The sequence below is a fragment of the Sceloporus occidentalis genome, unplaced genomic scaffold (assembly GCF_023333645.1).
Source record: "Sceloporus occidentalis isolate IW3139 unplaced genomic scaffold, rSceOcc1.0.p SCAF_34, whole genome shotgun sequence".
Lineage (NCBI taxonomy): Eukaryota > Metazoa > Chordata > Lepidosauria > Squamata > Phrynosomatidae > Sceloporus > Sceloporus occidentalis.
The window spans coordinates 1,483,688-1,495,000 of NW_028317014.1; the positions used below are offsets into that span (position 1 = coordinate 1,483,688).

Consider the following 11,313-nt stretch of genomic DNA (forward strand, 5'->3'; position numbering starts at 1 on the left):
ATGAAAAAGCCATGTGGGTTTATTGCCTTGGTGTTTTTTATGGCGTTTTTTCCACAGTTACAATGCAGAGGATGGACCCAGTATCTATGTGTCCTACGAGAAATAGGCTGGAAACAAACAGTTTCACACAAAACAAAGTTCATATTGAATTCTACACCATTTGGAACAAACATGCCATTACAAACAAACATACGCGACGCATCAACTGGATCCTGCGTGCCAAAAGCAACAGCAAACAATTTGCACCATCATTTGGGGCCAATCTTCCTAGAGGAGCAGACATTCGGAATAAAGCCTGCCTTACAAACCACAGAAAAGTGACAAAAGGGTCCGCCGGGGCGTTTAAGTAGAACTCTACCAAGTGAATGACATCAGGGGGCAGATACTTGCCATTTATCCTAATCCCTTTTAGCTGGGTGAAACTTCTAACTTGTAAAGGCTGGAAAAACTGCCTAAGGTCAAAAAAAGCAATTTCCACAGAAAGGCTAAAACGCCAGAAAAAACTCCAGAAAAAAAACGCCAAAACGCAGGAAAATGCAGTGGCAGTTTTCTTGGCGTTTTTCATCAAGAAAAAAAACGCAGGACAAAAACCCAAGTGGAAACCTAGCCTAAATGTCAGTAGAGACAGCTAGGGGACACAGAATTGAGACCGAAGGCTCACCTCGACTTGCTTGCAGTAAAATGCAAACAAATATGACTAATAAAATGATATATACAGTCCCTTTAAAGATCAAATAAAATTAAATGTACCGTCTTTTTAAATTCCTCTACATATACCTGATAATATGTGTATGTATATGTATGTATGCACAGTTTGTGTAGACAATGTGTTATGTAGCAAATATTCTCAGCTAAATTCAACGCATTACATGTCTTGCTTTTGCACTCGCTCTCTCCAGAGCCACCAGATGGCCCACATGGCAGGAACAGTTGTGTCCTGTCAGGAAGTGTCTGGCTGCAGATGTCCTCCTCGCATTATTCTCCCAGCAGTTGGAGTACATTAATAACATTGAAAGTCCTTACACACATTCCCCAAAGACTAAATACCATATACTAAGGTCTTCTTATATATATAGCAACTAAACCCCTGTGTGGATTTTATATTGGTACTTCTGGGAGGTGAAGCCCTAAACATCAGAGCTGCAAGTTTTACAATTTAAATAATACAATATTTTATAGATGATTGGTTTGATTATTCAATATAAATTGCAAATAGTTACTGAAACACTCAAAACAAAAAAACATGGTAAATATCCACTAAAAGTGTTTATTGTGCTCATCAGTCACACGTAAACCAGTGAGCCTGACCATAATATTATGCCAAATTTTCAACCATGTTAAGTGTTCTGTGTGTTTTAAGGTGATTTAAAGTAAAATCTCCATGCAGAATGGCTAAAGTCGGCCCAACAAATTTCTGCTGCTTAGGCGAATACATAGATCACAATGTAAGTTCGGGATAACAGCATTTGGTTTATGCAACGTGGGATCAGCGTCTACCTGGCTGCAAGCATCACACATTGTCCAAAATTTTAGTGAGCAGGAGATGGAAAACATGGAATATAGCAACATGTTACATTTCAGTCAAATATTTGCTTAAATCAATTAATTATTACAGTAATACTAAATAGGTAGTAACTATCCATTATGCATCGGCGAGAACACACACATTACACATCACACAAAAGTCTGATTTTGCTGTAATGTGGCATCATGTGGGCTCAAAGTCTAGTATGTGGAATGGAATGGTGTATCTCTCTTATGCACATACATAAATAGTTTCCAACTGTCCTGTTTTTCCCAGGACCCAGGCTCCACGAGGTCGTAGTTACTTCAAACCACTGCTTCACTGTGTGCCGATAACTGGATCTTTGTGATACACTACTAAAGGGTCAGTATTCGCCAGAGTTCGCAAGGAGTTTGTGAATATACAGTATAGTCTAGACTTGGGCACCAGGGGGCTCTTCGTGCTCGTCTTCGGGGGGAAAAAAATCTTCGTATTCCGCGAATATTCGCCTGTTCCTGTCTTCTCTTCTGGCGAATATTCGCGGACATTCTTAGTTTCCGGTTTTTCTTCGTTTTTTCCGGTTAAGGGGTTAATACGGGGTTAACGCGTACAGCAGCAGCTCTGGCGCCAGGAGTTTAAATGTCTGTATGAGCAACTCTATTGGTCGTCAGCAGGGGGCTCGTCTGCCAATGGTTGATGGCAGACGAGCCCCCTGCTGGCGACCAATAGGGTCACTCGTACAGACTGTTAAACTCCTGGTGCCGTAACTTGTCCGGCAGATGCCATTGGTCTCCCTGTTCTATCATTTATTAACTGATAGAACAGGGAGACCAGTGGGATCTGCCGGGTAAGTTGCTTCATTAGGGGTTAACTTTTTAAAGTCTGTACGAGCGACTCTGTTGCGGACAGTTTTTGTTTAAAAACAAAACAAAAAAATCCAAACAATTTAAATCAAATACCGCTGATCTGGAAGGCGTCATTATCTTATTCTAAGGCATCAAATAATGAAAGTCACAGACCACAATCATCACAATTATGTCTACTATTGCTAATAGTTTTCATTCTGCTTGTACGTTAGAACCTCTCTGGATCCAAAAGTTTTTGTTTTTGGGCAGCAAAAGCTGTATTATTCATGGCCTTATTACCAAGTACAATTGGTGGTTGATCACTTACACTGTTCAGATATCCTCTACCTAACCTTCAGGCTGTTTAGATCTGCATGATGTTCCCTTGGGTGCAAGGCAGCCTCAGCACACTCAGCTTGGAGTCTGGTAATAGTATCGGTGTACATTAATGTTATATTGCAGCAGCTGGAGGAATAAATTATGTATAAGCATTTTCTAACTACAGAATCAAGAGTAAGATTTTTTTTTAAACACAGCCTAATAAGATGGGTCTCTTTCACAAGGACCGTAGACAGAGCACTCAAACATACCTGTCTCATGCCTCATTTTTGGTATAAACCCATTAATCCTATTTGGATTACAAATGCTCAGGAGGATCTATAAATGTCTGCGTTGCATCTTGCATTTTTAATGGCCTTATGGAGATGTAAGCAAATGATTATTAGTAAGCACCTATTTGTAACTGTATTGCATCATTGTTTATCGATGTGTCACTATCTTACTGAACAGGTTTTAAATTGCACCAGTCATCCAAAAATTATAAGGTGTCATTATAACATGTTGCTTTACAGAGCACATATTTCACCTATGCCCTGTACTAGGCATTTTCCAACCAAATGAGAAAGTTAGAGTTTTTAGCGTATGTTGTCATTACTGATATCATAAGGTTAAAAAAACAAAAACTAGCAATCTATGGCAAGGCAAAGGAGTGCAAACCCAACACCCAAAAACAACAGCGACAGAGTTTCATGTATATATTTGCAATAAAGTTAATTTTGCTAATTCATTACAAATTAAGGAACTATTCCATCTCAAAGAGGCTAATGATGGCAAAACCTGCATAACAAATGAAAAACCTATCTTGAAATCATCTTCCTTGTTCATACCCCACCCTTAGTAACGCTGCCAGGGAAAAAAACAGCGTTCAACAAAAGGGAGGAGTAATTTATCGAAAGGGAGGGACGGGGAACTGTCACACTTCATATAAACATAACTGAACCCACCTTGAAAATTATTTTATGATTACATGTGTTACTTTTATGTTCCATTTTAATCACTTAAAGGACATAACAGTAGTCCTAATACATCATCACTTAAGAACGCATGATGTATAATTACATTTACATTGCATTTCAAATCAACAGCTTGATCTCGACTCAGAAGCCAGCATCGCCAACAGTGATTTAAACGCCTTATAGGAAGTCTGTGAATTCATTCCTGTGGAATCATTGAGGACAGGAAAAATACATTATTATAACACAGACCTTGCAGGGATCTCTGACTACCTTCTGATTACACATACTGTAAGAAGGAAAGCAAGGCTATAGACCCCTACTTACTCATCACAGTGATCAGCACAAATTAGACTGTGATCAGCAGGAGTCAGAACAGTGGGAAATCAAGCTGCTCCTGCTTCAACATCTAAAAAAATATAAATGTGTAAAGGGACACCATTGATGTTGAAACAACATCATAACAGATACCCCTTTCCCAGGGTGAATTCATCCCCCTATGAATATGAGCCTCCAGCTCCTATGAATGCAATCTAAGACCTCCCACTAAGCAGACTAGGTATGTTGTTAGAGCAACATGTTCTTAAGGGGGTCAATGGAGCCGAAGCTACACCCATTTTCTACTTAATACGCACTATTTTTACAATAAGGCTCCCACAAAGCCCACTGGGGGCACCAATGGTCTTTAGGCTATGAGAGCATAAAACATTACATTTGGCCAAGCTTGCATGTACGGCCAGAAAACAAAACAAGGCTGACTAAACAAGTTGTATTAAATCCTGCCAGCTGATTGTCAACAAAATATTAATACAGACATTTAAATGCACTATAAGTTGCAACCCACCTGAGACACGGCCTGATGCTTGTTTGCCATTGTGCCTTAAAGCTAGGTATATTGTGTGATATTTATGTTATGGATACAATCATTTCCTCCAATTACTTTTCCTTCGTGTTCAAAGGTGTTAAGGGGTGATAGCTCATTTATACAAAATGCTGATACAAAGTAGAAGGTACTTTATTGTACTCATTCAAACCTATGGACATTGTTACAATGTTTAATATTGTATTGCAATACAATATTAAACATCGTAACAATGTCCATCACTACCCCTTTAAGATCACTGCCCACACTAGAATATGCACAAGTTGAGTTTACAATACACATACTGTTATTGTAATCCATAAACCTTATTAAATATGTTCATTACACTTTGGAAAACAACAGGTTGTCAGATTTTGCCGGACAGGAGTGGAAAGAGTACCACTAAGTAAGGTCTAACTGGTTGGAACATATAAATAAAATAAAACATTCAATTTTCTGTACACATTGGTGAGTAATTACAGTTAATTCTCATGCATAAGTACATAGTGAACTCAGGAGTTTCCAGCACACACATATTAGTATTTAAATCCAAACACAAAATGATTACATATAATACACATAGTCAAAACCCTATCATGATCCTTCAAGAATTTGTCTTACCTGTGCCATCTTCCAGCTGTCCAAAGTTACAGATCTGGCTGATGTTGTAGATCCATCTCTGCATTTCTTCCTCAGTTCTGGCAACCAAGTAAAATGTACGGAAGTTTGTTTTTACAATAAAGACAAAGCTATTCTGGAATTCCTTTTTTATGATGTTCACACCAATGTACTTTTGTACTTCACATTCATTCAGATCTATGACCCTGATGGGTTTCTTGGAGTGGTTATTTCTGTAGTATTCTAACACATCTGGATTTCCACTCATCCGACCTCGTCGTAACACAAACCAGCGCTTCCGCCATACCTGTGTGGAGACAGAGAGCAACATATCATACATCTGTGGCACTGACTCTAAACATCCAGCAGCAAGGCAACAAGCAAAATTAAAGACTCATACCAATATAGGCAAGTTAAAAAACAATCCTGCTCTAAATTCACAAAAGTGCATTTTCAATGCACTCTGGGAAGGGTAGAAATAATAACCATTACACCAATGCAATTAAGACCAGATAAGACCAACCTGAATTATTGACCATCATATGTTGCAGTAATGGAAGGATGTCACTTTTTCACTGCTTTTTCAGTGCTGTGAAAAAGTATTTGCCCCCTATCCAATTTCTTCTACGGTATTTTTCCATATATGTTACACTTTAATGTTTTAGACCTAAACTAATTTTTAAGATAATCCAAACAAACACAAGAAACTGTTTTTAAATTTTGATCTCATGTATAGAAAGAAAAAGGCTAACTAACCCTACCTGACCTTGTGTGAAAAAGTAATTGTCCCCTGAGTTACTACATCAACTAATTAACCAAATGTAATTGACAATTGGGTTCAATTTCACTAGACACACCCATGCATGATTACTGCCCTGTTGAATCTAAACATCAATTAAGTAGAACCTGTCTTGCAAAGTGAAGTAGGTTAAGTGGTCTCAAAAACACACACACTGTCATGATTTTGGCTTATGACAGACACTAGATCTAATACCAATACATATCTAGAAATGAAAAAAAGTTGGAACAGTGGTGAACCTTCCCAAGAGTGGCTGGCCTACCAAAAATAAAAGAGCACATTAGCGACTCACCCAGGAGGTCACAAAAGAAAGGCTTGTCTCTCATTTGCCAAAAAACATCTTGAAGACCCCGAGACTGGTGGACTGGGGAGTCAAGAGTGGAACTTTTTGGAAGCCATATGTTTAGTTACATCTGGTGTAAATGTAACAAAGCATTCCACACTAACAACATCATATCAACAGTCAAACACAGTGGTGGTAGTGTGATGATCTGGGGCTGCTTCAGGACTTGCCTGAATTTTGCTCTTTACCAGAAAACCCTGAAGGAGAATGTCCAGCCATCAGTTTGTGACCTGAAGCTCAGGCGCAGTTGGGTTATGCAGCAGGACAATGATCCGAAGCACACAAAGAAAGTCCACCTCTGAATGACTCAAAAGAAACAAAATAAAGGTTTTGGAGCGGCCCATTCAAAGTCCTGACTTGAAAGCGATTGAGATGCTGTGACCTTAAATAGCACTTCATGTTCAAAAACCCTCCAATGTGGCTGAATTAAAACAAGAAGAATGGGCCACACTTCACTTACATCATAAGTGACTGGTAGTGTGACATTAATCACCTTCCTCTAATGCTTCTCCATTAGTCATGAGGGAGTTACCTAGTTACCCTCCCCAAACTTTTTATGTAAAGACATATTTCCTACAGGGCTCGACAAACCCTGGACGCCAGGTCCCCATGGGGACTAGAAACCATTTACTGGCCCCCAGGATTTTGCAGGGCTGCCATTATGAATGTGGTGTAGTGGTGCTGTGAGGCACCCAGGGCGTCACACCATGCAACTCACACCTGTAGGCTCCTAGATCCAAACCAAATTTGTCAACCCCTGTCTTAATAGGCAAGAGAAAATTCTGTATAGTCTATGGAGGACATATTTCTCAGTGTTATTTAAAACTACAAACCTCCAAATCTTATTTAATCAAAGGCTTAATATTATGAGCAAGTCAAGCAGGGAATTGTTAAATTCTGCCCTGTTAGTAAATTGTTAATGTTTCTCAAACCCTACAGTATTTGTTATTTCCTTTTAGGAAACAGATTCTGAAAAAGTTTCAGATGCTTAACGTAAATAACACTTTTGCAGTGGATGGTACGTCCTGACCTTCTTACATGGGAGATCAGGCTGTCATTTGACAGGGTGGACTCCCTACTGTCACCAGAAGCCAGCATCGCTAGCTTTCTGCTGCACGATCTCCTGTAACAGCTTCCAGCGCGAACGCCGTTAAACTTCCGTAATCAGGAGATGCAGCTAAACAATTTTGGCCGGGTTTCTCTGCCATAGCACATAACCTGTGGAGGAAAAAAAAAAGCGCAGGAAATTATTTCTGCAGCCACCTTTGACAGTGATTGGTGGCCAAATAGCTGCATGAAGAGTGCCCAGATAGTCTGGGTCATCTGCTTTACAGAAATATATACTTTTGTGGGTATTTTTGGTTGATTTCTTTAAAATTAGAGTTGCAATCCCATCACACCTAATGTAAAAATTATACAACTAATGTACACCTTATAGTATGTTCCCCATAAGTGCTGGGAAAGTATGGAAATTCTATATAAATTAGTATTTCTGAAATCAGGACATCTGACTTGATAAACTTGGAGGGGATTTTCCGTCACTTTATCTAATTTTGTGAGGATTCAGAGGGGAAAATATATTTAACATTTTTTTTCGTATCTTTTAAAATAATTTTTGCTTGTTTTTACTAAATTTCTCATCCTAAATTTTCAGCTAATTATCTAACTATGGTATCAAAAGAAAGCCCCCTTTCCTTGAAAAAACAATATATAGTTTACATGGGTACACTATTCGCAGGAAAGGGGAACAATCGCTAAACCGACATACGGCGAAAATGGCAAAATTGCTCCGGTCTTTGAGGTACCAAAAACCCCTGGGACTGAAAGGGTTAAACAACACGAATCATCACAGCAACACTATTACTGAATAACAATAACTAAACTATTTTCCTGGAGAAAGACAAAAGCAAAACAAAAGAGTATCAGTATAAGACTACCAAAAATAGTTATGCAAACGAAACTTACCAAAGTCTCCACAAAAGTTTTTTTTTTAAAAAGGTACAAGGGGAACTTTACCAGAACTTCCCAGAAATATTATAAGAAAGAGGAACTATAAATTAATAAGTAACCAAGTGATACAACTAACAAACTTCCATTATTTTACAAGAAGCAACAGGCTACACGAAATAAAAAATATAAACAGCAGGACGAATAACCTTTTGGGGAGAAAAATATGACAGGCAATCATGTGGTCTGTGGGATTTCATAATGTCATAATAAGGGTGTTTAAAATAATTACATGGATAAATAATAAGTAATTATAACTAGTTTTGCTAGCAACTCAGCATCCCTTTAAATAAAGGTATCCAAATATCTTTCAGTCAACACACAAGCACTAAGATATCGGTCTCAGTACTTTGAATCTGATAGAGCAAAATCGGTACTATTTATGATCAATATGGCTAATCTTCTGTACAGATGAAAAATGAGTTTTTTCCAAGCTCATAGATTTGGGAGGCCATAAAAAGGCTACATCCTTTATTTTAATGCTTGCATATACACATGATGCCATTATTAAAAGTCTGACAAGTCAAACCCTTGTCGAAAAACATATTTGCAAAATGAAACATATTGGCATATGTATTCCATGTTTAATCATCAGGGAAATCCCTTTTCCTTTTTTTAATTTTAACTAAAATAGTACCTCTCTAGAATTTTGAATACTTCATTATACTCAGGATTTTATTTAGCATTTTTTAAAGTTTTCTTCACCTTACCCACCAAAAGTAGCTGCACTCTATAGCGGTATTTCTTGAAGATTCACTTCTCAACTTAAATACTAGAAAGTGAACCAAGTTATCAGGTTGTATTGAATAAAATGAGTTTGCAATGATATCATCAGAGCCACCTTCAGTGAGTTTCTACTGCAAGAAGGGCCGAGGTGTCCCCACAATTTGTATTTAAATAAAAGAGGACCCCACATTAGGTAAGCTTTAAACAGGGCAAACTCTATCCTTTCTGAGGTCAGTCGTTCACAATTCTTGGAAATTAAAAATGCTTGCCAAATGAAATGCTCAAGTCTCCTACAGGCTTCTGGTTCACAGACCACCAGTGGAGTATATTGACCCAAGCCAACACGGCCTAGGGTGGCATGTGTAGGTAGTGGACTGCCCTTCTGTTTCATGTCTAGGGGCAGATCACCATGTTCAGCCTTGCCCAGGACCTTCAGGAGGAAGACCCTTAAGAGGAAGCATTATGATGTTGTCGAGCCATTTCTTTGGAAAAGAAAAAATATAATTTAATTTAAAATGTCATATTAAGCAAACTCATTGTGTTTTACTCCCTGTTCCCTCCACCCTGGGAATAAAGAGCCAATGGTAATCATTGTTGAAAAGGCCACAGCAATTACAGTAGAACTTAGTATATCTTATAATATAATTGGAAGTTCTGGGCAGAAATCTACACAGCTGCTTCTAAGGAAATACAGATCCACATTTCGACAGGGCTAAGAGCATTTATGGAACAACTCCAAGATCCATGTTTAAGCCCATAGAAAGTGTGTGTGTGTGATATATACCGTATTGGCTCGAATATAGGCCGCACTTTTCCCCCCCACTTTAAGTCTTTAAAGTGGGGGTGCGGCCTATATCCGGGGTCTAGCGCCCGACGCCTGGGACATGCAGTTCCTGTCGCCGGGCAGGCAGCAGGGTTAGGATACAGATCCCCCGCAGCGGTGCAGGGGACCTGCATCCTACTCTCGGATACGCTCAAACAGCCTCCCCTGCCAGCACTTCCCACGGGGGGAGTGCCGGCACGGGAGATTGTCCAAGTGCATTGCGTAGACGTTCACCGGCAGTGGCGATGCGCGCAAACAGCCTCCGCTGCCGGCACGTCTGCACAATGTGCTTTAACAATCTCCCTTGCCGGGAATTCCCACAGGGGGGAGTCCCGGCAAGGGAGATTTTTAAAGCACATCTTGCAGACTTGCCGGCAGCGGAGGTTGTTCATGCTCGCATCGCCGCTGCCGGTGAACGTCTGCGTGAACAATCTTCCTTGCCGGGACTTCCCACGGCGGAAGTCCCGGCACCGGAAGTTGAATACGTGTTATGTGTAGATGTCCCCCGCCGGCCCCGCAAGACCCCTTGGAGTCTGCACCAGTAAGTCTGGTGGGGGGGGACATATTGGGGACAGAGTGGCAGCATATCTCGGGGGGGTAGAGTGGCAGCGTATCTCGGGGGGGGGGGGATAGAGTGGCAGCATATCTCGGGGGGGGCAGAAACTTTTTTCATTAAAAAAGCACCTAACTTTTAGGGTGCGGCCTATATGCGGGTGCGGCCTATATCCGAGCCAATACGGTATATATAATGGAGAAATAAGGAGAACATATCTATGCCCTATGGCTTAAGGAGCTCACAGCTGAATACAAAGGAAGTGGTCGAAATATACAAGGTGCTTCAAGGAAAGGAAGTGGCACTCTCTTTTTGGATTACCTACACAATATGTTAGTTGACATGTCATAGTGTTCAGCTGTTGAAGTGTGCAAAGCCTTTCAGGGTCTGAATATACAAAAAATGATCAGGCTAAACCATTGTATCAGACAAAAGGACATTATATCTGGCAAATTGCCAATATAGGAGTGTCCCAAGCGGCGATCTTCCAGTACCCTTGCAGTACCTTGCTTAGGGCACGACTCTGGTTCTATAGCGATGCAGATTTTTAATCCTTCTTCAGCCTGTCATGCACAAGGTGCATCACAAAAAGCTTGGCCTATGTGACACACCTAATACGCCATGATTTTATAATCAGCGTTGTGGGGTCAGTCACAGGATTGATAGGAGTTGGGCTTTCTGATTTTAACAAATGTAAGAAAAAGCTCTTAACATTTCCAACACATTATATATCTCTCCTAGTAGAATTATACATTTTTAAAAAAAACCCTTTCAATTTCCTCCAATCTAAATGTGTTAAAATTAATAATAATGGGGGACTGTTTTGGCCTTCATGATGTTCCGATGCACGTGGGATAATACTTTACCTATGGGATGCTGCTAAATATAAAGTGCGTTTCTTCTCAGCAGTGGCACCTATCCTGTGGAAAAAAATCTAAGTG

General features: G+C 39.9%; 1 protein-coding gene across 1 annotated transcript in view; it reads right to left on the reverse strand.

Moving 5' to 3' along the window:
- Positions 1-11,313, reverse strand: part of LOC149298128 (GRB2-associated-binding protein 3-like) — a 58,623-nt gene that overhangs the window by 14,453 nt on the left and 32,857 nt on the right. The window contains exon 2 of the mRNA XM_089487762.1: positions 5,125-5,428. Coding sequence (XP_089343888.1) covers positions 5,125-5,428 — 304 coding nt within the window. The remainder of the gene's footprint in view (positions 1-5,124; positions 5,429-11,313) is intronic.